This window comes from Mesoplodon mirus, assembly GCF_964341445.2.
Source record: "Mesoplodon mirus genome assembly, chromosome: 2".
Classification (NCBI taxonomy): Eukaryota; Metazoa; Chordata; class Mammalia; order Artiodactyla; family Ziphiidae; genus Mesoplodon; species Mesoplodon mirus.
Window position 1 is genome coordinate 184,227,423 of NC_138977.1, and position 26,560 is coordinate 184,253,982.

Here is a 26,560-nt window from a genome sequence, read left to right on the forward strand (position 1 = left end):
ATGTGGATGTTAGAGCATTTGCTGTTGTCCTACAGGTCCCTTAAACTATCCTCATTTTTAAAAATTCTTTTTTTCTTTTTGCAGTTCTGTTTGGAGATTTCTACTACCGTGTCTTCCAGGTCACTCATCTGTTCTTCTGTATCACTTAGTCTGCTGTTGTTGATTCCCACTAGTGTGTTTTTCAGTTCAATTGTTGTATTCTTCAGCTCTGTGAGTCCCGTTTGGAACTTTCTTATATTTTCTATCTCTTTGTGGAATTTCTCACTGTCTTCCTCCCTTGTTCTCCCAAGTTCAGTGAGCATTTTATGACCATTACTTTGAACTCTTTATCAAGTAAATTACTTATCTCCATTGCATTAAGTTTTTTTTTCTGGGGTTTTATCTCGTTCTTTCATTTAGAACGTGTTCCTCCATTTAGAACGTGTTCCTCCATTTCCTCGTTTTGCTTGACTGTGTTTCTGTGTATCATGTGAAGCAGCTATCTTACCCTGTCTTGAAGGGATGGCCCTATGTGGGAAATGAACCTTATTGTTTAACCTTGCCCTGGTTTTTCGTTGTCTCTTGAACTCTCTTTCCACTTGTTTCAGTCTGTGGGGTCCAGAAACACAGTCCTCCTGTCAGCCTGGGCCTGGCACTCAATGGATGTCCCCTGTGCAGGCTGTGAATGCCTGTTGGCTTTGGTGGGGTTGTGCGAGTGGAATGGAGGTGTGTGGCTAAGAGCTGCATCTCTTGGTGCTGTGGCTTGAGCAGGGCTGTTCACACACTGCTTTTAGCAGGTTAGAATGAGAGGGCAAAAATGGTGCCTGCCAGTGCCAGCTAGGTAGAGGGAGCCTGTAAAAATGCCATCTGTCAGCATTCCATCCCTGGAGAGTCCCAGCAGAGTTCTGCCCCTTTGGTAGATGCTGTAAGATTACTAAGTGAATTTCCCTCACAGATGGTCTAAGCTCTTTACAAACTGCTGCTCTTTGTGCTGGGTCCTGGGGCAAGTGCTATTACACATGCTATATTACACATGCTATTTAAGAGCAGAGTCTTCATCCCCTGCCATCCTGAGTTACTCCTGAACATAAGCGCTGTTGGTTTTCAAAGCCAGACGTTTTGGGTGCTCTTCTCTCTGTTGCAAGACCCAGAGGTTGTGGTGCCTGGTGTGGGTATAAACCCCTTACTCCTCGGGGAGAAGCTCCATTTATTTGTTTGTCTATTGCTTGATTTGTTGATTGATTTTATTAAGATTTCTTTCGATTGTGGGTCACCATATTGGGAGTGTGGTTTTTGGTGAGAGCATGCCTTTCCTACCCTTCTTGACGAGGCCCTTGTATCCTTTGTTGTGGAGCAGGTGTTTTGGCAGTTCTCAGGTTCTTTTCAGAAGGATTTGTTCCCTGTGTAGCTGAATATTTGTTGTGTCTGTGGGAGGAGGTGAGTTCAGGATCTTCCTCTGCCACCATCTTGAACCCAGTTTTCTTACCATTCCTTTGTAGTAAGTTTTTAAATCAGGAAGTGTGAGTTCTCCAACTTTGTTCTTTTTCAAGATTGTTTTGGGTGTTCTGGGTCCATATGAATTTTAGGATCAGCTTCTCCAGTTTCTGCAAAGAAGTCAGAAGGTTTCTGATAGGGATTGCTTTATCTGTAGATCAGTTTTGGGAGAATTGCCATCTTAACAATAGTAAGGCTTCTGATCCATGAACATGTTATGTTCATTTTCATACTCTTAAACAACCAGTTTTGTCAGTCCAGTTCTTCTAGATATGGATGTTCATATTAAGTGTGTTGTATTTTGCAAAGTAGCATTAGTGGAATTGAAGTCCTTCTGCCTGGATTGTCAGGCATAGTGCAGAGGTTTAACTATTGCTCTTAATTAAACATGACTTGAATTGATAGAAAATGAACTTGGAAATTATGTGAAGAAACTAGTATGAGTAATACCTGCTTTATGATTTTCATATGAACCTTCACATACAAAGTGGTATGGTTTGTTTTGTAGTTTGGTTTTTTAAATTATCATTTTTATCCTAAATATGTCTGACATAGGAGAGGGATTGCTTCAGGCAAACTTTCAGGTCTAGTACCTAGAGATAGGGGTGCATATCCGAAGAGTAGCTTACATATCTGTAATGAGGGAGGTCCTTCAAAACTTTGCGATAAAATTTAAAACCCTCTCACATTTGTGTTTCTGTGGCATAAATAGTCTTCTCCAGGCTTGTCATGGTCAAGTACCAGTGATAATAATGATGATTATACCAGAAGCACCAGAGGCAGCTATTGGCATGCTATGTGGTGGGGCTCTAGGCATGGTTAGTTTGACTAAGTATTCTAAGAGGCCCCATGGAGTTTGTCATCTCTGACAGAGGACTTTAATGCATTAGTGATGAAAAACGGCTCACTACTGACTCTTGTGATCTTCCAGAGAATGTAAGACAACGCAGCAGTAAGTGAGTGCCGCTTGTCCTATGTAATGTAAACACATATATTGAGACCATTTGTTTGGGTACAGTGTTCCATCTTGTGTCAGCCTCATCAGAGTCTTGAAATAGAGTAGGTGATATATAATATCTAGACATTAACATTTTATTTATTATTGGATATAATATCTAGATACTAATATTACCTACTCTTGTTTTCCTGTTTTATAGCTTATGAGTGATCACCCAACTATTATAAAACTAGACTTTTTAAAAACAGGATATTCTTTTAGCTTATTTTCTCCTGTGTGTTGATCCTTTCCAGTTTCTTGTTCCTTCCTGTTGTTGCTTGTTGATCAGAGTCCTGTGGAAGAAATTGGTTTTGTGAGTCCTGTTGCTCTTCAGTTTGGTTAGTAACACTGTCAGAGGTGGGATCAACCACACAAACACCTATCTTTGGTCCCGAGCACAGTTAGGGGAGAGGTGGAACAAATGGCTGCTCGACAGATGTGTACTTAGGGTTGTCAGGCCCTGTTGTTCACCCTCCTTGTCTACTGCCCCACCTCCAATATATGCTTAATAAATGAAAATCCCCAAATTAGAGATTCATTCTTTTGGATTAAGACTTCCATCCTTTGTTAAAATTCAAACAGCATGAACTGTTACCTTGTTAAACATTATGGATAGTTTGGGTAATTTATATTTAATTGGTTTTGTATACAGAGTTTGATAGATTTCAGTGGGGGCAGAGAGATAGAGAACACACAATTCAATTACTAGGTACTTTGGAGGAATGTAGGAGAAAACCAGAAAAAAAGTAAGGGCTGCCTGGAATCATGAATATAGCTTATTCGGACACTATTATTTTACCTAAGGGCAGCCTTTTATGGCCCCAGGAATGTCTGTGATGACCCTCATCTTCCTTGCAATATTCTTAGAGCAGGGTTAGGAAACTCCAGGCCCATGGGCCAAATCTAGTCTGTCACCTATTTCTGTAAGTAAAGTTTTATTGGAACATAACCATTCTTATTCGTTTACAAACTCATTGTGCCTACTTTCTTGTTACATTGGCAAAATTGAGTAGTTGTAACAAATATGGCCCACAATGTATAAAATATTCTGGCTCTTTACGGGAAAAGTTTGCCAACAAACTGGTCTAGAAAGTCTAGACTTTTAGAAGGTTAAGCATGGATCATAGATATCTTAAACTTATTTCAGACTTCTTTAACTTTTAATATTACCATTATATGGACTCAAGGGCAGTGATCTTAAGGAAGGATCACTGCTTATATCAGGATGAATGCTTGTTCAAAAAAAAATGTGTAACTTCAAAAATATTCTTAAAATAAAGGATGACACTGCTATGTTTAAAACCGAAGTAGCCATTGGAAAATTAATATCTGATTATACATGTACCTGTTACACCAGCCTCTTTCAGGTGCTCCCATCTTATTACATGAGAAAAATGTTACAGTTCCCACCATAGGCATTCATCTTCTATCATTTCTGAAGACGAAGTATTTATGTTAGACATTGTAACTTATTTAACTAAATATGAATATAAATATAAAATGCTAATCTCACTGTTGGAAATTTTAAAAGTGTTGTAGCTCAGTTACGTCTTGTCTTCCTTTCTCTCTCTCAGCTTGAAGTCCATGGCCCAAAATGACTCTACCACTGGAGACTTTCTTCTGTAAAGAGGAAGACCACACAGGAGGCTGGGATGAGCATGCCACTGCATCAGATCTCTGCCATTCCATCCCAGGATGCCACCTCTGCTAGGGTCTACAGAAGTAAAACCAAAGAAAAGGAGAGGGAAGAGCAGGTATTGGGGAAATACCCTTCTTAGTTTCATTATTTTTGTTCTTTTCATTAAATACAGTCTAGAATAAGCTCTGACGATCAAGTTTTCTCTAATAATAAACTTAAAAAGCACATGGTGTGAACAGTTTTGCTCAGAAGAAGCTGTCTTTTTGTAGGTTTCTAGGTTTTCAGATTTTGCAATCAACTTATTCTGCCATGATTATATCATGACTTATTTATCTTCATTGGTTAAATATTTCTGCTAAATCACTGAGAAAAAGTTCTTTGGATTCTCAGAATATGATGCAAAAGATGAATTTATTTGAGCAAAAACATATGCCTGCTGCAAGGGTGTCATAGTTAACATCAGAGTCTACCTCTGCTCTCATATGGCTTTTGATTGGGCCTGACAATTAAATATGCGTTAGAATCTAATAAGGTCAGTGGTGGAGGAAGTTCAGGACCACCTAATCCCAGCCCAAGGCACCAGGAATGGCTTCCTTGAAAAAATGACATTTACATGGAGACCCCGAACCTGGAGTTAGCTAGGAGAAAGAGTGTTCCTGGGGCATGCTGAAAGCCCAAAGGTTAGAGCAAGGTGGATTTGAAGATACTAAAATAGAATAACTGGAATATAAAGGTTGAATGGGTAGTGGCAAACTAGGAGGTTGGAAAAGTTATAGGAGTTACCTTAAGGAGTTTCAATTACTTTTGCAAAAGAATGAATGATCAGATTTGTGTTTTTAAATCTTTCATCCAGCCTACAGTTTGGAGGATGAATTGAATGGGTGGCAGGGAGACCAGTCAGAGAATTACTTAATAGCCTACTTAGGCCAGGTTTGACAAACTTTTTCTGTAAAAGGCCAGATAATGAATATTTTAGACATTGTGGGTCAGACAGTCACATCTCTTCAACTCTGCCATTGTAGCATGAAAATGGTCAAAGACAATATATAAATGAATGGACATGACTGTGTTCCAATAAAACTTTATTTACAAAAACAGGAGACAAGTCAGATTTCACCTGTAGGCTGTAGTTTGCTGATATCCGGCCTAGGGAAAAGTTGATGGTGACTTTGTCTAGGATAGGCGTAGTGGGGATAGAGATTTACATTATTAATCCAGTGGGCTTGATGATTAAATGTGGGGAGGGACAGGGAGGAATCAGAGATGACCCCTGCTGTCTTCTTGCCTTTACAGTGTGCTTTACAAACATTTGCTTCTTAGTTCTTAGAGCATTCCTATTTTATAGTTAAACTTAATCTTTGCCCAAGACTCTAAAGAATCCTTGTTAAATCAAGAATTGATGTCTTGTGTGAAGTTGCATCATTATAGGTGATGGGACACCATTCTTTCCATTATTACGTATAGAATAAAGAAAGAATCTATCGTATTTCTTAAAGTACATGAACTATAGAAAATGAAAAGGTGCCAGGTAAATTGAAAAGGTCTCTGTATTCTTATTTTGTGGGGTTTTTTTTCATTGCTTGTGTTGTCAGCCTGCACCCTTTCCATTTTCTGAGCTCTTAGAAGTGTGGCCAGCATTGTCCGACTAGGGGTAGTGGTGGGGTAGATGGTTTCAGAATGTCATATTTTCAGTATTTTAGTTTTTTTTCAACATGGTGGGGACGGGAAAATATCCCTAAATATCTTGCCCATGTTCTATCAATTTTCATTTGTTAGTCTTCATTTAAGGTTCAGTTAAATTAATAGTCTTTTCTTATAATCCTTCTGAGCCCAAATGGATTTTTAAATACCACTAAGTAGAACATTTCCTTGGTCTGGGGTGCTTGCCTGTATTAAGTTGAGGCTGTTAGTTCCTTATTCATTGTAGTGTCGAGTTTGGGTATCAGATGGCGGGAATTTCTTGGTATATATATGAGGAAGCTATACATATTTGTTTGGAATAGATAAAGGAAGATGTCCAACATTTTAGCAACATTTTATTACAGGTTTGTTGTAGGTGGGTATTCAGTAAATACTTATTGAATGATATGATCTATTTGATGCCATTTTTAAGGTTTAAATAAGTAGCATTAACCAGCTATTTCATGGAATTGGGATTTTGATTGGTATTGGGAAGAAGAACCATCCTGCCCCACCTTCATATGGGGAATAGTTTGAATACATGATGGCAAGTGTGACAGTTCTGGGAATCATTGTGCCAAGGTGAGGTGGCAGGTAGTGGAAGAGCCACTGAGACAGGAGCTTGAAGAGCCCCAGAAGAGCTTTGGCAGCAGCTGGCACAGCCTCTGAAAAATAATTGTTGTAGGTTTCTAGAGTCTGAAATGTGGTATCAGGATGGGTTTGGAAGGTAAATTTTTGTCCAGTGAAGCCTTTTTTCCTTTATCCAGTTTCCCAGGTGCAGTGAGTTCAAAACAAAATCCTTTGGTACAATTTCTGATCCTCTTGTGCTTGGGAGAGGAGGAGATGAGGGAAAGAGAAGCTATGCAAAGGCACTTTGCATCCCATCATCCACTGTTCTCAGAACCTGAAAGCTGACAACCTGAGACAGTCCATTACATCAATAACAATTTTATTCCTTCTGCATCTTGTGAGAAGAGAGGAACATCGCAGTTTACACAGAATCAAATAATGTAACTGTTAACGTGGACACAGTTTTACCTATGTTTATCAGATGTGAGATTCTCTCTGTAGCACCCATTGCCTGAGCCTGTATCTACAATTCTAAGAGTTAGTGACTTTTACACAGTAGTCAGTACACTTGATGAATAAATGAATGAGTTCAGTTTTAATGATATGGGGACTACTGTGGAGGCGAGAGGAATGTTTTGCAATCCATAAAAGGATTTCTTCTGCTGTTACTTATGAACTGGGTAAATGTTTCTTGAATATTTTTTTCTTAGCATTTTATATGTATTGCTCCATTGCCATTACACTCTGGTCTGCATTTAGAAACCTGATGTTGTGGTTGTTTGCATTCTTTCAAAAGAAACATATTTTTTATAGCTTTTTGCAGAATACTTCTTATAGTGTGAGGAGTTATTTGGTTAAGTCTTGCTGTTTTTGATGGCTTTCTTTGGTTCTTGTGGGGGATTTTTGAGCCTTTAAATCTTCTTTCAATTCTGAAACCTTTTCTTCTACCTTTAATCATGAACTCTAAACTCTGATTCTCTCAGGGATTGCTGCTAGAGGTTAAATTTTCATATTCTCTTGGCTATTGTGTATTCTCAGATTCATTACCGTTAGTTCTGTACTGTGGTCCTTTGGAATTGACCTTTTCCAAATTGCCCTATTTTGGTGACTCAACACTGTTGATTTTTGCTTCTTTCTCTGTCCAAAAAGGTTCTTAATTGATCTGTTGCTATCTGATTGCATTTTGATTAATTTCTTATCTGGAGTTATTCTGTTTTCTGATTTGATACATCTCTTTACGTTTTTCAAGTTTTTTTTATGTTTTAGTTTGTTTTTAAATAGCTTTATTAAGGAATAATTGACATACAGTAAACAATACATATGTAAAGTATACAGTTTGATAAGTTGTGAAATATATATATACACATGAAACTATCTCCACAATCAAGATTGTGAACATATCCATCACTCCCAAAAGTTTCCTCATGTCCCTTGTAATCCCTCCCTCCCACCCCTTTCCAACCCTTTCCTCAGGGAATCATTGCTCTGTTTTCTTTCACTATAGATTGGTTTGCATTTTCTAGAGTTTTATAAAGATGGATGTACATATATTATGTACTCTTTTTTGTCTAGCTGTTTTCATAGCTTAGTTCTTTTACAATTCATCCACGTTGTGTGTATCAATAGCTTGTTCCTTTTCTTGATGAGTAGTACCCATTGTATGGACCTACACAATTTGTTTATCCATTCTCCTGTTGATGGACATTTGGATTGTTTACAGTTTTGGGCTGTTACAGACAAGGTTGCTGTGTTCACACAACAACAAGCCCTTGTATGGACATATATTTCCTTTCCCTTGGGTAAATACCTAGGAGTGGGACCATATGTTCAGCTTTTTAAGACAGAAACTGCCAAACTGTTTTCCAAATTGATACTGTTTTACATTCCTACCAGGAGTTTGAGAGTTCCAATTCTTCTGTATCTCCACCAACCCTTGGTATGGGCAGTCTTTTTAATTTTAGCCATCTAATAGGTTATTCTAGTATCTCATTGTGGTTTTAATTTGCATTTCCCTCATGAGTAATGACATTGAGCATCTTTTCATGTGCTTATTTATCGTCTATATGTCTTTTTTCTGTGTTGGACCGTCTGTTCAAATCTTTTGTCCATTTAAAAAAAAAACACCAATTTGTTTTATTATTGTTGAGTTTTGAGCATTCCCTGTATAGTCTAGGCACAAGTCCTTTATCAGATATATGCTTTACAAGTGTTTACTCTGAAGGTTTGGATTGTCTTTTCATGCTTCTGCTGGTGTCTTTTAAAGATGAAAAGTTTTTAATTTTGAAGTCAAATTTATCCATTTTTTTCTTGTATGCATTGTACTTTTGGCATTCTGTTAAGAAATCTTGGCCTAACCCAAGGTTGCAAATAATATCTTCTATGTTTTTTTCCTAGAAGTTTTATAATCTTGGTTTTACATGAACATCTATGATCTATTTTGAATTAATTTTTATAGATTGTGTGAAATACATATCCAGCGTCATTTTTTGTTATATGAATATCCAGTTGTGCCAGTAACATTTGTTAAATAGATTATCTTTACTGCATTACCTTAAATCTGTTGCTCATATAGGTGTGTGCTTATTTTTGGGGTCTGTCTTCTGTTCCATTGATCGACTTGCCCATCTTTACGTTAATACACCACTGTCATGTACATTCTAGCTTTATAATGAGTCTTGAAAATCAGACTTCGGCAAACTTGTTTTGCCTATTTTAGGTTTTTTGCATGTCCACATGAATTTAAGAATCAGATTGTCAATTTCTGTACAAAAATGTCTACTGGGATTTTTGTTCAGAATGTTGAATCTGTAGTTCAATTTGGGGGAGAACTGATATTTTAACAATATTGAATCTTGACCCATGAACAAGGTATGTCTCCTCTTTAAGTCTTATTTAATTTCTCTCAGCAGTGTTTTATAGATTTTAGTGTATAGGTCTTTACACACCTTTTGTCTGATTTATCCCTAAGTACTTTTTATTTTTGATGCTGTTGTAAATGATATTGTTTTTAAATTTTAATTTCCTCTTGTTCATTGCTAGTACAGAGAAATAAAATTGATTTTTATGTATTGATCTTGTATCTTGCAATTTTGCCAAAGTCACTAGTAGCTTTTTTGTAGAGTCCATTGAATTTTCTGCATAGGCAGTCATGTCATCTGTAAATGAAGATAGTTTTACGCTGCCTTTTTCTATTTGGATGCCTCCCTCCCTCTTTCTTGCTCTAGTGAAAACCTCCAGTACTATACTGAATAGAAGTGGTGAGAGCACACATCCTTGTGTTTGTGACCTTAGGGGAAAAGCATTCATTCTTTCTACACTAAGTATGATATTAGCTATATGTGTTTTGTAGATACTCTTCAGCATGTTGAGGAAGTTCCCTTCTGTTTCAAGTTTGCTGAGAGTTTTGTTCAGTTTTGATACTGGTAACTTATGTCTTCACTATTTTTTTTCCTGATCTAGCCAGAGGTTTATCAATTTTATTGATCTTCTCAAAGAATTATTTTGGTTTCATAGATTTTCTCTATTGTCATTCTGTTTTCTGTTTGTTTCATTTCTGCTCTGATATTTCCTTTCCTCTGCTTCCTTTGAGTTTAATTTGCTCCTCTTTTTCTAGCTTTTTAAGGTAGAAGTCAAGGTTATTTATTTATCTTTCTTATTTTCTATCACAGGATTTAGTGATTATAAATTTCCCAAGTTCTGCTTTCATGGCATTCCACAAATTCTGCTGTGTTGAGTTTCATATTCATTCAGTTCAAAATACTTTCTAATCTCCCTTTTCATTTCTTCTTAGATCCATGGGTTATTTTTAAGTGTGTTATTTAATTTCCAAAATTTCTGGACTTTCCAGAGATCTTACTTTTATTTATTTCTAATTTAATTCCATTTTGGTCTGAAAACATATTTTGAATAACTTAAATCCTTTTAAATTTACCAAGACTTGTTTCATGGTCCAGAATATGGTCTCTTTTGGTAAATGTTCTGTGTACGCTTTAGAAGAATGTGTATTCCGCTGTTGTTGGATGGAGTGTTCTGTAAATGTCAATCACATCAAGTTGATTGATAATGGTTTTCAAGTCTGCTAAACCCTCACAGTCTAGTTGTTCTGTTACTAGAAAGAGTGGTAATTAACTTGCTGACTATAATTGTGGATTTGTCTGTTTCTCCTTGGAGTTATACCAGTTTTGCTACATGTAGTTGATACTCTGTTATTAGGTGCATAAACATTTAGGATTGTTTGGTCTTGATAAATTAACCCCCTTATTATTAAGAAATAATTATCTTTATCCCTGGTAATGATATTCTTTGCTCTGAATTCTACTTTGATAATAACTCATTAGCTACTGGGGGATTTTTGCATAAACTAACGCCTGCAGCCCACGATTTGTTACGTTAAGTGATATTGATTCATCTCCCATCAATAACCTTCGGGTAACAAAAGACGTATTAATACACCTCTGGTCAATAATGTGATAATACAGGCACTACAGCTTTCTTTTGATTAGTATTAGTATGGTATCACCTTTTCCATCTTTCTACTTTTAACCTATTTGTGTCTTTATTTAAAGTGCTTTTCATGTAAGCAACATATACGGTTGAGTGTTTTTGTTTTTTTGTTTTTTTGTTTTTTTTTTTTTTTTTTTTTTTTTTTTGCGGTATGCGGGCCTCTCACTGCTGTGGCCTCTCCCGTTGCGGAGCACAGGCTCCGGATGCGCAGGCCCAGCGGCCATGGCTCACGGGCCCAGCCGCTCCGCGGCACATGGGATCCTCCCAGACCGGGGCACGAACCCGTATCCCCTGCATCGGCAGGCGGACTCTCAACCACTGCGCCACCAGGGAGGCCCCGGTTGAGTGTTTTTATCCAGTCTGACAATCTCTCTCTTTATCTGGATGTTTAGACCATTTATATCTAATGAGATTATGGATATGGTTAGGTTAAGTCTTCCTGTTTATTTTCTGTTCATCCTATCTGTTCTTTTTTTTCCTTTTCATCCCTTTTCTGCTCTTTAAAACATTGAGTGTTTTTTAAGATTTAATTTTCTTCTTTGTTGGTTTATAAGCTGAAACTTTATTTCAGTGTTTTAAAATTTTATTTATTTTATTTTTTTAGGGTTTATATTATATATCTTTAACTTGCCACAGTCTGCCTTCAAGTGATACTTTACTACTTCAAAAATACTATAAGAACCTTACTTTCATTTCTTCCCGCCTACACCCCAGTTTTGATGCTACCGTTGTCATACGTTTTATTATATATATGTTATAAACCCTAGAATATGATGTTATTTTTAAACACTTTTATTTTTAAGGATATTAAAATAATGAGAAAAATATCTGTTTACACTTATATAATGTAACTACAGTTTCTGGTGTTCATCTCTGAGTAGAGCTGTATTTCCATCTGTCATTTTCCTTCCATGTGAAGGACTTTCTTTAACGTTTCTTCTGTTGTGAGTTGGCTGGTAATGACTTCTTTCAGCTTCTTTTTTTTTTTCTTTTTTTTTTTTCTTCATTTCTTACGTCTGGGGTTTGTTGAGCTTTGTGGGATCCGTGGGTTTACAATTTTCATTGAATTTGAAATATTTTTCAGGTATTTTTTCTGTCCTCTCCCTTATTTGGGGACTCTATTACACGCATTAACTGGCTTGAAGTTTTCTGATATTATGTTTTTAATTTATTTTTCTTTCTGTGTTTTATTTTGGATAATTCTAATTGCTATGTTTTTAAGTTCATTAATCTTTTGTTTTTCAGTGTCTGATCTGTCGTTAACTCCACTTAGCGTGTTTTTCATCTCAGACATGGTATAGTTTTAATCTTTACAACTTCAGTTTGGATCCTTTCTTATATCTTCCATGTCTCTATTCAACTTTTTGATCATAAGATCCAAATTGAACTTCTAAAAATTTATTTTAAAATAAAACTGACTTAAGATACCAAGTGATGGGTATCTCTGTAGTATTTTTTTTTAATTTAAAAAAAGTTAGCATAGTTGTAGTATCTTGAATATAAAGTCCGTGTTTTTCTTTTTCATCTGTCCCCTTACCCCATTATTTGATGTCTTTTCTTATCCCTAGGCCTATTTGAAAATGTGCTTCTGTGCACTATGTAGGATTATTAACATGTATTTTTAAAAGCCGAAAAGACAGTTTTGTATCTGGCCATCAAATAGGTGTTTAGAAATACACGTTTCATTTGATAGTATTTGTAAATTACTTTCCATCTCAGAACAGTGTCCATTTTACCCTGTTATTAACAGGGCTCCAGGTCCACTGTAAGCAACGGCATGATTTTTAATTAGCTTAAGGAGAGAGGTTTAATACAGTGAAGTAGATGCCTACAAAGTATTTGAAGGGCTGGAGGAGTAGGCCTTCACTGGGTTTCCAGGAACAGCTAAGTCCCAGCACTCCTGGACTACTCTGTTGAGGTCAGGAGCTGACAGATCAGAAAGTTGCTGTTGATACTTCTGGTGAAAAAAAAGTCACTGTCTTTACCATGGTTTGAAAGCTACCACTGCTGCTACAGACTTTGCTGAATTAGGAAGAAGCTGCTGGCTCTAGAACCGCATCATTTGTGCCGTGATCTCAACAAGCGAAGTGGATGCTCTGTCCTCTGCTTTTCTGCCTATGTCCCAACTCCAAATCAAGGCTTTGAGTGTGAGTACACACCTAATTATGGATTAATTGGATTAGCGCAACCTAATTATGTCTGGAACCCAAATTGCAAGGTTGTCCAGGAAATACATTTTTAAACTTTCTGCCCTATACCCCTTTAAAATGAAATTGGTGTGGAAACTGAAAGATTTGGTCCACATCACAGTATCTCTCGAAAAGGATAAAAAACAAAAAGGTAATTCAGTGATTAGCTTACATTTAAACAGTACACTCCATAGGAAATGAAAGTGGTATTTTCTTTCATGTATTTATAAACAGTTCCGTTTCCGGCCCTGTTGGGCTCACCATCTTGCTTCCGAGGTCAACAAGGGATTTTACCGTGTAGCATCAGGATGATGATCATCTGAACATACTTACATTTGCTATGAAAAGATATGAATGTTGGCAGCCAATACTGTACTCATCTTTACCTGACATCTAAAAGATGGCTTCACAATTGTTCAAGTGATAACAGTATTTTGAGGCATAATCACCATACTTTTACCTCTTAATAATTATTCTCTTTTCTCTACTAGATAAATTATTCCCCTTTAAATCATACAAACCTAATATAAGGAACCTGGAGGAAACAATCTGTGTTTTAACATCTCGGAATCTCCAGCGCCATCTAGCCTAACCCCCATTTTAATGCTTGAACTTCTCTGGGTCATCATGGCTCGCTTGTTCTTGGCCCCTTTAGGGCATCTCTCATGGTACTGACCCACCACTTCCAAAGGCAGTCTGTACTTTTTGGGGTTACCAGAGATTTGAGATCCAGTATAAGAACTAACTCTCTGTAGCTTTCTCTTTTTGACAGCCCTACTTTTTTTCTTCTATTAACTGGCAGTCTTACATTCTGCGGCATAAAAATCCATTGTTTCATGTATTACAAAGCTCAGTCTCTCAACATTCTGGTTGTTCTCTTTTAGACCATGCCTAGTTTCTTCCTGGAAGTATGCTTAAATGAAGAGATGAATATACATCTTTAAAATATACCGGTCCCAAATTATTGCCTTTGATTGGGCATCACCCTCCATGCGGTCATTTGTATGGCTTCTTGAATCATCTGTGTGCTTTACCTGCAAGAGCTCCATGAGATTAATCTCATACCTAGAAATCAGCATTTCTTTTGTCATCTATTTACCTTTTCTTGGTCCCTGGAGTGGTTTTTTCAAACCTGCTTCCAAGTATGTTTTCCCTGTCCGGTAATCAAATCTGTCACTGTAAAGTGCTGGGAGCTACTCTAGTTTGCTCAAGTACCCACAGGAAGTTACAGTGTGCTTGCAGTTTAAGAACCAAATATGAGTAATTCTTTTCTAAATGGTTGTTTTCTACCTTGTAAGGCTTGTTTTCTTTGAGAATGAAGAAATAAGATTAGATGTTTTTCTAATGATAAAAAAAGAGTGTGCTCTTATCAAACATTAAATACAAGTTGGTCAGTTTGAACTGTTACATTTTCTTGTGCACACATAGATTTTGAAGCTTAAATGTAGATAAAATTATATACAACTTTGAGGTCCTGCCATTTTAAATATTCTTAGTCAAAAGCCAGCAGTATTGGTTCTGGCTATTTTATATATTAGCAGCTTACCTTTCCCAGCCAATTCTCACATAAGTCTTGGACTGGTAACAATTTGCTGTTTACTTATTTAGGGTATGAAAATGGAAGAATGTGCATATTGACTGTAGCTGACCTCTGTGATGTTGATTTGGGGAGAGTTTGCTAGGTAAGAGTTCATATCACATAAGTCAAATGAGGAGTCTAGTTTGGATATATGGGAGTAAAGCGCTGGCAGTTGGCGTCAGTGTGTTGTGTATAAATCGAGTGAAAATGGCACATGAATATGTTTGTCTTGGTACCATGGCAGGACTCAGTGATTATGGTTTTTTGCCACTATTCTCTTACAGCTGTCCTATGAATTAAATAACTGGGAGGCAGATAATTTTTCAGATTTTCTCAGTAAGCCTGTTGAAAATAAGAGAGCCACCCAAATTGGTTTTTAAATGCAGAGGTTTAAAAAATAATATTATAGCCATAGCATCCTATAATAGTTGTTAGTGACTTTTATATTTGACATCATGGAGATGACTCCTTTATTTTACACAAATGGAGAAACAGGTCCAAAGAGAAATGCCCTGCCCGTGGACACTTGAATCTGTATATTTTTTCTGTGTTATTCTGTTTCCTCCTTAAAAATTCTTTCACACGAATATAAATATACTCCACACATTTATTCTTTCACTCATTTATACATCAAGCAGGTATTAACACTGTATTACATACTGGAAAGAATCCTGCCCTGAAGGAGCCTGTAATCCAGCAGGGAGACAGGAAAGAGCCGTGTCACAGAATGCAGTGAATGCTCTGATGGCAGCCTCCCCAGTGTATTGTAACAGGAACTCTTTTGATCTATGATGTGACTAGATATTGCTTTTGTTTATCTCATTTTTGCTTGGGACTTAGGTGTGCTTTTTCAATTTTTGAATCTGAGGACCCAGGCCTTTCTTCACTTTTGAAAATTTTCCACCCATTATTTCCTCACATATTGCCTCTCCCCCATTCTCTTCATTCTCTTTCTGGGAATAAAGGTCACTGTGTCTTCTGCCATGTGTCCTGTCTGTCTCTGTGCACTGCACTCTGGGTTGATTTCTTCAGTGTTCTGTTTCTATTCACTAACGCTCTCCTCAGCCGAGTCTAGACCTGCCATTGAGAGAGTTTAATGTCTACATGTTTTTATTTCATAATTTTTTCCATAATTTCCTGTGTTTGCATTATATTTTTTATTTTTCATTTATCTCTGTGAACGTACAATTCAAGTTTCTTTCCCTTAGTTTCCCCAGTGTACTAGGAATTGTGTGCTTATGTATAAAAACAATTCTGTTGTAAATATTACCTAAAACTCTAGATGTGAAAACTCTTCATAGTTTGCAGTAAATATGCTTGATACATCACCCTCTAACAAGTGGAGGTGTGCAGTTGTCCACTAATTAATTATTCCCTTCACATATGGCCATTTTTACAGCATCTAAATAGGTGAAGCTACCACTAAGGATTTGTTTAATTTAACAAAGCATATACTTATATCATGTTTATTCTGTGCAAGGCACTGTTCTTCTCAGGGCTTTACAAATATTAATTCATTTGATCCTCATATGAGCACTATGAAGTAGGTACTGTCATTGTCACTCTCCTTTTATAGGTGAGGCACAGAAAAATGGGATGAGTTGCCCAAGGTTCCCTCGTTGGCAGTTGGCCCATGGTGGAATTGGTATTCAGACCAGCCTCCACATCCATGCTCTTAACTCACTTGCTCTTTGCATGCCACTCAGCCAGCCACTATCTTTTCAAGCCACATGTCCCTCTTAATGAACCTCACCCAGCTCCACTCCCTTTGTGTCTACATTCTTGAAGCACTTAATAAGTCTATACTGAGCCCGTTTCAGGTGTTCTTCTGTTTGCTTCCTATGTCTAAATCCTGTGTCTTCATTAATTTATTCATTCTTCAAACAAGTGTGTATTAATCACCCATTACATGGTGGGTGCCATGTCACGCATTGAGCATAAATGTGGCGTTAATACAGAGACACCCTCTGTGCTGCCTAAATCTCTCCCAAGCCGTGTGCTTCTGTAAGTCCCCATGCTGCAGCTGTAGTCCAGGACCTCACCATTTCTACTGGTGCAGCAGCCGACATACTGGTCTCCATGCTTCAGCCTGTCTCTTCCTGCTCTGGGCACTGCTGGAGGAGAAGATGACAGTACACAGTTCAGTGTGCTAAGTGCCATAGTCCAGAGAAGTGCCCCTGATTCAGTCTCGTGGTGACAGGGAAGGTCTTCTGGAAGAAAAGATGTCAAAGGTGAGTCCTTAAGTAAGAGTTAGATGGAGACAGAGGTGAACAGTGTTCAGGGCAGAGGGAAAGATACAAGGCCAAAACTCCTAGGAAAGAGAAGAACACATGGCATGTTTGAGGTACTGAGAAAAACTCACTATGCTGGTGGAACTTGAAATGTGCCGCTGGGGGCAGCGAGGTGAGTCAGGAGTGGCCACATTGGTGCTGAGGGCGCTGAGATGTCAGTGCAGGTGTAGAGCTGGAGTTACACAGTTGAAACTGTTTTAGTTAGGTGACTGTGCAGTTTGGTGAGGGGATTTAGAAAGCTATTGGAATAGGCTGGGTGATGATGGTCTGAACTAAGGAGGTGGTACTGGGGATGAGAGAAGTGAGCAGATTTCAAAGAAGATGAGCAGGAAGTAGGAACAACGACAGTGCTGGTGGCTGAGGGATTGTGGTGGTCGGGTAGGTGAGGTCTGGCCTAGACTAAAGGTTGACATCATTCACTTTGACAGAGGTGAGGTGGCAGTTTAGGGGAAAGATGGTGAGTTTGGTGGCAGATGTGCAAGTATGAGGTACTTGTGTGGGGTCCAGCTGCAAATATCCAGAATTCAGTTGTGTTTGAATCTCTGTAGGAAAATCTATCGAAGCTAGAGATAGAAATTTTAGAGTTGGTGACATATACACAGTAAAGGATGCCCTAGGAATAGGTAAACTTTTCAGTTGGAATGAATAGCCTGAGGAGAAGTAAGGGTGTGTAATAGGACACCGTGGAAGCAGAGCCACCATGTCGAGTCACTGTCTCACAGACACCCCGTGCTGATAGGTACCTTTGGTGCTTGCTGTATTTCAGAATATGTTATATCTTTCTTCCATGTCACTTTTGCATAGGTGATAAAAGAGCACCCCTTTCATTCAGTTGTCCTTGTGCGGTGTTTGTGCATTTTTTGTGTTTGCTTATGAACTCAATTTACCACATTTCAGAAGCCTGTCTTTTTTAAACGTCAGGAGACGGGGTCAGGGGGCTGGGGTCGGGGGGAGTGGTGGTGAGAGGAATTGGGAGACTGGGATTGACACACATACACTACTGATAGTATGTATAAAATAGATAACTAACGAGAACCTACTGTACTGCATGGGGAATTCTACTTAGTGCACTGTGGTGCCTTAAATGGGAAGGAAATCCAAAGAAGAGGGGATATATGTATATGTATATGTATAGCTGATTCATTTTGCTGTACAGTAGAAACTAACACAACATTGTAAAGCAACTATACTCCAATAAAAATTAATTAAAAAATAAATAAACATCAGGAGACTATTTTTATTTTTTTAAATTAATTTATTTTTTAATATAAATCTGATTTTTTTTTTTTTAATTTTGGCTGTGTTGGGTCTTCGTTTCTGTGCGTGGGCTTTCTCTAGTTGCAGCGAGCAAGGGCCACTCTTCATCGCGGTGCGCGGGCCTCTCACTGTCGCAGCCTCTCTTGTTGCGGAGCACAGGCTCCAGACGCGCAGGCTCAGTAGTTGTGGCTCACGGGCTTTGTTGCTCCGCGGCATGTGGGATCTTCCCAGACCAGGGCTCGAACCTGTGTCCCCTGAATTGGCAGGCAGACTCTCAACCACTGCACCACCAGGGAAGCCCAAGACTACTTTTAGATTCACAGCATCAGGTTATATGTGAATAACTAGTAGTGGTTGCAGTTACAAGAAAGTCCTAATAATATCTTTTGCCTCAGGGCTTTGGTTTTTGAATTAGGCTTAGGCTGATTAAGGTATAATGCTTGTGTATTACTAGCTGTGTAATTAGCATTTATAAGCAGAGTCACCATCCAAATTGTGAAAGGTTATTCATACTGTTCCCTAAAGTTCATCAATATCTGTTCCCTGAGAGCAAAGGATATTTGTAGAGAAATATCAAATTTCTTTTCAAATTAGCTGTGTGAGCCTCTGCTTACCAGCACGGTTCTTGTGGCCACTCAGTGAGTGTCACCATTCTCTTTTCTGAGTCTCAGTGGCCCTCCCATACCAACCCACTGATGGCAGTTGTCATCCCAAATCTAACTCACAGGTATGAGACTAGAATCTTTTATCAAGTGAACTTTGAAACTGCCTTTGAAAAAAGTATTCCATTAAGTTCAAGGTAATACTGAGAGTTTTTTGAAGAAAATTTGAACTTTGATACCCTTACTTTAAAAAATTATTTATTATGAAAAACAAAAAAGTTGTGGGGGGACTACTTTAAAGAAACTAAAGAGGCATGACAACCAAATATAATATGTAAACCTTGATGGAACCTGCTAGGAAAAATAGGCAGCTATAAACTGTCTTTTTTGAGACAACTGGGAAATCAGAATATTGTCTATATATTAAATGATAATTATAGAATTATGGCTAATTTTCTTAGATGTGAAAATGGCACTGTGGCTGTATAGGAGAATGTTCTTGTTCTTAGAACATGCATTCAGAAATACGTAGGGGTAACGTGTAATGTCTGCAACTTACCTTCAAATGGTTCAGCCAGAAAAAGAAAAATAACAAGGAAAAGAAAAAAAAATGTGTGTGTGTGTATCAGAGAAAGAGAGGAAGAAAGCAAATGTGGCAAATTTTATAACAGTTGATGCATCTTGTTGAAGGATATAGGGTATTTATTATACTGTTCTTACAAATTTTCTGTAGATTTTTAAATTTTCAAAATAAAAATTTTGGGAAATAAAAGAATATGCCATTTTCTAACATGAGATAAAGCCAGGGTTGCAGTAAACAATGAGATAAAGCCAGGGTTACAGTAAACAATGATAAATAGTAAACAATGATAGACAATTAAAAGGCCAGTGGATGAATTATTTAATGAGATGCTTCGTAGGTATTCAGCTATTTTAAAATCTGATTCCAAATTTTTTATGATACTTTAGGATTATGCAATCATTGGTTGATATTTATGCCCAGTTGTTGAAATAAAGAGTTCTGTTTTTAAATTGTGATTATTGCTGATCATTGATGTTTCTCATCCACCACATTAGCAGAATATTCAAAATGGAACCTGTGACTAGATTAGGTTTTCTCTGTGTTGTATTTTAGGAGATTTACTTCCTTTGTTTAGGTTTTCATGCTGCCAAATATCTGTACTTTAAGTGTTCTCAGATGTGTGGCTCACTCTGTCTCTTGTTGACCTTTCTTCTGTGATATATTCAAGAAGTCTTCAAACTGGTGTGTCCAAGGCTGGGAGGCATGTGCAGACTTTCCACAGGGCACACAAGCATGGGTGGGCTGAAGGGGATTTGTTTTCAGATCCTCTCTTTCCACATATACTTGAGCCTAAAACTACTCCTATGAGTTTTCCACCTGCATCTCCTCTTCTACTCGGAAGAAGAAAGACATACCCCTTAATTTTACTCTGTAGCATTGTCCTAGGAAATAAAAATCTCAGGCCATCAAAGGGACAATTGGAATTACTGGTTTGGGGAATTCTTTTAATAAATAATCAAATCACTGTATACCTGCCTGGTTAGTTTATCTTTTCTTGTCTTATACAAACTGTATTTCTGATGCTTCGCAAGTAGGGTATGTTGGCCTATGATTACATGTTATGAACTCAGATACACTATAGATATAGATTGATGAAAGTGACTTCACCTCTTCCATCCCCCAAAATGCCGTTCCGCAGTGAAGAGCTTTTAAGGGAGAAACCTTTGAGAGCAAAGCAAAGTAAGCTTCAAGTGACAAAAATGGCTTTTAAAAAAATGTAACTTATTTAACAATAAGCTGATTTTTTAGCTATTCTCAGTTCTTAGTTGCTAGGATGGGTCATTAGCCATAGAGTAATGCACATTTGGACAGCTGAAGCAGAACTTGTTAGCGAAGCCAGTTGTTTTCAATGTGACTGGAATATTTTCTTGGACTATACAGTTTTTTAAGATATTCCAGGTAAAATATGAGGCTAAAACTTTTTTTTGATCCCTTTCCAATAAAATGTATGTCATTCAACAAAGCAGGTAATACTTCTTTTATTGAATCATATTATGAAATATTTATTCCAGTTACACTTAATCCTCATAAAATATTTTATATTTTCTACCACCTGTTAATAAAAAATGAAATTATATTCTTGCTGCCAGACTGATTTGTTTTTAGCAGTATAGTAATTACAGTAGGTTTTTAGGAATTTCACCTTGGTATTTGCTCCACATCCTCTCTTGTGTGGTAGAATGGAATTCATAGCCCACATAAGTTTTTAGATCATAACAAAAGCACATGATTGAGTTCCCCTGGAAGCCTGGTGATTGGCCCAGGCCTGAATCCTACTTGACACCTAATTTAGACCCTAGTCCTTTTCTGAATCTTAAGTCTGACTTTACTTTGCCCAAACCACACATATCTTCGTTCGTACTTTTTATCCTGGCCAACACTACTTCAGCATTGATGTTTCCAGCATTGAGGGAACTTTATCTGCTATAATTTAGATTAAATATACAGTATGCTGTGTCAGGTGTTCAAAGATTGCTTAAATGCTTAAAAATGTTATTGTGAAACTGTGTTTTTCCTGTATTTAAATAGGTCCACATAAGGTATAAACTCTCTCTCTAATGTATATGTCCAATAATCCTCTTCATTCTCCATTCTCTTCCTCCATGGATGGGTGTTAGTGGGTGGATATGTAAAAAAGAGAAAGAAGCTAGCATCTCTGTCTCTGATGCGGCATTTAAAAAATTCTATCATGTAGTTTTTACCTGCTGGTTGGTGTACCTGTTTATATCCCATAATAGAGTATCAATTCCTTACTGGTAGGGATGATATTTTCTTCATCAACAGAACTCCCTTGTAGCTTATAGGATGGTGCTATCCATATTTGAATGAAGACATTCTCAATCTTCCGTGAATGATAATTGTAATTTTATGCAAATATTTATATTTTCATTTTAAGTGCAGGTCAAAAAAGTATAAGTTGGTAGTTTGAAAAATCTGGTGAATATTTTCTTGCGTAAACTTCCTGCCAGTATATCTGTTAGCGCTTCCACAGCTGTGGAATTCTCAATGCTTCTGTTATAAAACTGGCACAGTCCCCAGGTCTCTGACAAGTTCAGTGGTTTGAAAGCTAAGTCGTTTTAATTAGAAGCATTGTCGTCTAGAGCAGTGATATGATACTGATAGCTTCAAGAACGCTCTTGAATGTGGCATATAAGGAAGAAGAGGGCTCTAGGTAGAAAACTATACCAGTGTCTGAGGGCATGGTTTGCGGCTGAGCTGGGATCAGCAGGCCAGGCCAGGACTGGCATTATTAATGAGATAATGTGGAAAGGTTCTCACAGGATGTTCCCTTAGGCAACCTGTTAGTAGCTGAGGAAGTCTAGTCCTCCTGAAATGCCCAGATAAGCTTATAGTAAAGGTCAGAGCAAACTGGATATCTCATCCAGAGTATTGGGCAACATTTGAGGGAGCAAGTTTCAAGATTCTGGGAAGCAGGAGTTCATCAGGTCAAGGGTCTTCAGAGCAATGGCAGAGAATTCACCCATCCATGAATGGGTGTTGGCTGCAGGCAGGGTTATTGATACTTTCCTCCTGCTGCTTTAGGGATATGTCATTGCAGCTGTCTTAAGAGTTTGAAGGTCTTGGTTGAAATGTCAGTAGTGGGGAAAGTAGACACATCATAAAGTGCAGACTCTATATTCTGTCTCAATTGGGTCTCTCTTTTCTGCATTTCATGTGGCACTGTGATCATAGAATCAAAAGTACTCTGGGACAGTCCCAACTTTGATGCAGAGTTTTTATGAAAATTGGAAGGACTTAACTTGACAACCATTGCCTCGCCCTATTTCAGAATTCTTAAGAAAGCTTGGCCCTCCATAATCAAGGCTTTCACCTCATACACCCAAAATGAATCAGAATTCTTTATGAGACACTTGGAATATGTGTGAGTCCATCACTGTTGTATTAAATGCCAGGGAGGCTACTCTTCGGAGAAATACCTTTACCTGTACACATGTAGGTTTTAAGGTCTTCAAGGATGGTTCTGTCAGTGGGAATTTTAAATTCAGGGCAGAGAGGTATTTGAAAAGAGGATATGAGTCAAGGAATAGATGACAGTAGTTGAGAGACAATAAGAACAAACAAAATGGTAACTCAAAAGTTTTACGTTATAGTTTAAAATATATGAGAAACAGTAGACTGATGCCCAAGGTGATGATTATCTTAAAATTGAAGAATTAGTTTATCACATAGTATTAATATATTACCCAACAATTCCTTGTGCTTCTTTGATGGTTTGTCATGGAGAAAATGTTGAAAACCCTTGCCTGTTGTATATATTTAAAATGTGTTCATCCAAGCCTTAGCATACTATGGAGGACATGGAAAATACAGGAAAATGTGAACGACACTATGTTCCAAAATCTTCCCTTGTAAAGTTTTAGTTTCTTACAACAGTTACAGGCCCTTCTTCCAGAAGTTCTCTTTTTACAATATACACTCCATCCTCCGTATCCATAGGTTCCACATCTGCTAATTCAAGCAGCTTCGGATCAAAAATATTCGAGAAAAAAATTCCGGAAGGTTCCCAAAAGCAGAACTTGAATTTGTTGCAACTATTTACATAGCACTTACATTGTATTGGGTATTATAAGTAATCTAGAGATGATTTAAGGTATATGGGAAGATGTGCGTAGACTATATGCTAGCGCATTTTATATAAGGAACTTGAGCATCTGTGGATTTTGATATCATTGGGGATCCTGGAAGCACCCCCGCCCCCCATGGATACCGAGGGATGACTACATACATATTATCATTCTTGGAGTCGGGAGTACAAGAAGGCTCTAAAACACAGGGTGGAATTATACATGTGTACGATACATAAGAAGGAGTTTTGATAACCTGGTTAAATGCTAAGGATTCATAATTCTGCCACCAACTGACTGATACTCTAGGGAAAATTGGTGTCCCTGGTGTGCCTTGTTCATTGTGAGAAGCAGTTTGCCCTCCTTTTAATTTGTTCCTAAAGTCTGATATTCCCATAGACACCTCAGGCCAAACAATGAGCCTTACAGTAATCAGGATACATTTTTTTTGCCTTTAAAAGATATTTATCTATAACAGAAGTGATATTTAAATCAGGGGTGAAAGGATGAATGAGTTAATAAATAAGGTTGGAACAACTCACTTTCCATACAGAAAATTAAGATCCCTACTTCACACAAAACACAAAAGCAAGTTTCAAATAGATTAAAGAAAGCTCCAAGTGTAAAAAACCAAAACTTTTAAACTGCTTGAAGAAAATATAGGCAATATCTTCAGAATCTTGGGTCACAGAAGGTTTCTTTTTTATATATATATACAGCAGGTTCTTATTAGTCATTCATTTTATACACATCAGTGTATACATGTCAATCCCAATCTCCCAGTTCATCACCCCCCCACCCCCCACCCCCCACTGCTTTCCCCCTTGGTGTCCATATGTTTGTTCTGTACATCTGTGATTCTATTTCTGCCCTGCAAACCAGTTCATCTGTACCATTTTTCTAGGTTCCACATATATGCGTTAATATACGGTATTTGTTTTTCTCTTTCTGACTGACTTCACTCTGTATGACAGCCTCTAGATTCATCCACGTATCTACAAATGACCCAATTTCATTCCTTTTTATGGCTGAGTAATATTCCATTGCATATATGTACCACATCTTCTTTACCCATTCGTCTGTTGATGGACATTTAGGTTGCTTCCATGACCTGGCTATTGTAAATAGCACAGCAGTGAACATTGGGGGGCATGTGTCTTTTTGAATTATGGTTTTCTCTGGGTATATGCCCAGTAGTGGGATTGCTGGGTCATATGGTAATTCTATTTTTAGTTTTTTAAGGAACCTCCATACTGTTCTCCATAGTGGCTGTATCAATTTACATTCCCACCAACAGTGCAAGGAGGTTCCCTTTTCTCTACACCCTCTCCAGCATTTGTTGTTTGTAGATTTTCTGATGATGCGCATTCTAACTGTTGTGAGGTGATACCTCATTGTAGTTTTGATTTGCATTTCTCTAATAATCAGTGATGTTGAGCAACTTTTCATGTGCTTCTTGGTCAACTGTATGTCCTCTTTGGAGAAATGTCTACTTAGGTCTTCTGGCCATTTTTTGATTGGGTTGTTTGTTTTTTTAATATTGAGCTGCCTGAGCTATTTATATATTTTGGAGGTTAATCCTTTGTCCGTTGATTCGTTTGCAAATATTTTCTCCCATTCTGAGGGTTGTCTTTTCGTCTTGTTTGTAGTTTCCTTTGCTTTGCAAAAGCTCTTATGTTTAATTAGGTCCCATTTATTTATTTTTGTTTTTATTTCCATTACTCTAGGAGGTGGATCAAAAAAGATCTTGCTGTGATTTATGTCAGAGAGTGTTCTTCCTGTGTTTTCCTCTAAGAGTTCTATAGTGTCTGGTCTTACATTTAGGTCTCTAATCCATTTTGAGTTTATTTTTGTGTATGGTGTTAGGGAGTGTTCTAATTTCATTCTTTTACATGTAGCTGTCCAGTTTTCCCAGCACCACTTATTGAAGAGACTGTCTTTTCTCCATTGTGGGCACTTGGCACAGGCTCTGAAATTCTATGTTAACTTTAAAAACACACATGCTAACATAAAAGCATTTAATATTGTAACTAGATAGTCCAAATGCCATCAGTTAGGATGCATTCAGCTGCAAGTAACAGAACAACCAACCCAACCTGAATTAAACAATGAAAAGCTTTACCAACTCATATAAAAGGAGGTCTGTGCAAAAGGGCAGAATGGGCTTCAGAGGTGGTTGATGCAGCATATCAGAAGCCTGTTCAAAGACCCAGGTTCTTTCTCTCTGTCTCCTCTACCATTCATGGGGTTTACTTCATCTCAAGGCAGATTTCCACTGAGGTTGTAGATAGTTGTCAGCATTCCTGGCTGTGCATGACCTTGTGCATGGGAGGAAGAGAAGAGAAGTTTGTTGCTCTCTCTAAGGGTGAGAAGGTAATTTCCCAGATGCCTCCAGCAGATCTCACCTCATGAGCCAGAAGTGGGCTCTTGCCTGTCGACCTACTCCAGGAAAAAAGGGTGAGGTGAGCATCCTGAGATGCATGGTAACTCTGGGGAGAGAGGAATAATGAAGAGAATTGGGGCTCTGTTGAGGAGGAAGAAGGGGAGGCAACCAGCAGTATTCCCACTAGTCATTTTGTTTTAATGCTACTCTTTTGATGTCTGTTATGCCATAAGGTTTTTGACTTAGAACTATTTTTTATGCGGCCATATGAGATGTCTTTCTTTTTTTCTGAGTAGTGTGATTTCTCTTTTAAGATGGCAGAGTGAAGCCAAATTTCAAAATATCCATCCTTTTAGACTTGAAGATATGAACAGCAAATGGATAAAAGTTAGCAGAAATATACCAACAGCAAATTCAAAGAACACAGCTGATGGTCAGTAAGAGAAATGAAAGTTTCCAAGAATTCAGAGGGTTTGGCTCAGAGTCGTTCTTCACCTCTCACTATGCAGAGGCTCTATGAGAGAAAAGGATAGTGAGCAAACACTGCAAAATCCTTAATGGGTGTGGCAGGAGAGTGGGTGGGTACAGGCAGTGCTGTGCTGTAGGAGCACTGGGAATTCCAGGTGACTGGAAACCCTTCCCTGAACGTTTCTCTCATATGACAGAGAAAAGTATACTAGAGATCATTATTTTGGTATGTCCCGGCTGGGAAAGAAGTAGAGAAGAAAG

The 26,560-nt window shown here is 37.8% G+C and overlaps 1 protein-coding gene across 7 annotated transcripts in view; it reads left to right on the forward strand.

Moving 5' to 3' along the window:
- The window catches only part of MARCHF8 (membrane associated ring-CH-type finger 8), a 110,878-nt gene that overhangs the window by 43,298 nt on the left and 41,020 nt on the right, over window positions 1–26,560 (forward strand). For 4 of the 7 annotated variants that reach the window (XM_082601255.1, XM_082601259.1, XM_082601254.1 and 1 more), the window contains exon 2: window positions 4,045–4,224. The exons of the other annotated variants lie outside the window; for them this stretch is intronic. In XM_082601255.1, coding sequence (XP_082457381.1) covers window positions 4,123–4,224 — 102 coding nt within the window. In that variant the 5' untranslated portion in view covers window positions 4,045–4,122. The remainder of the gene's footprint in view (window positions 1–4,044; window positions 4,225–26,560) is intronic. 7 annotated transcript variants of the gene reach the window in all.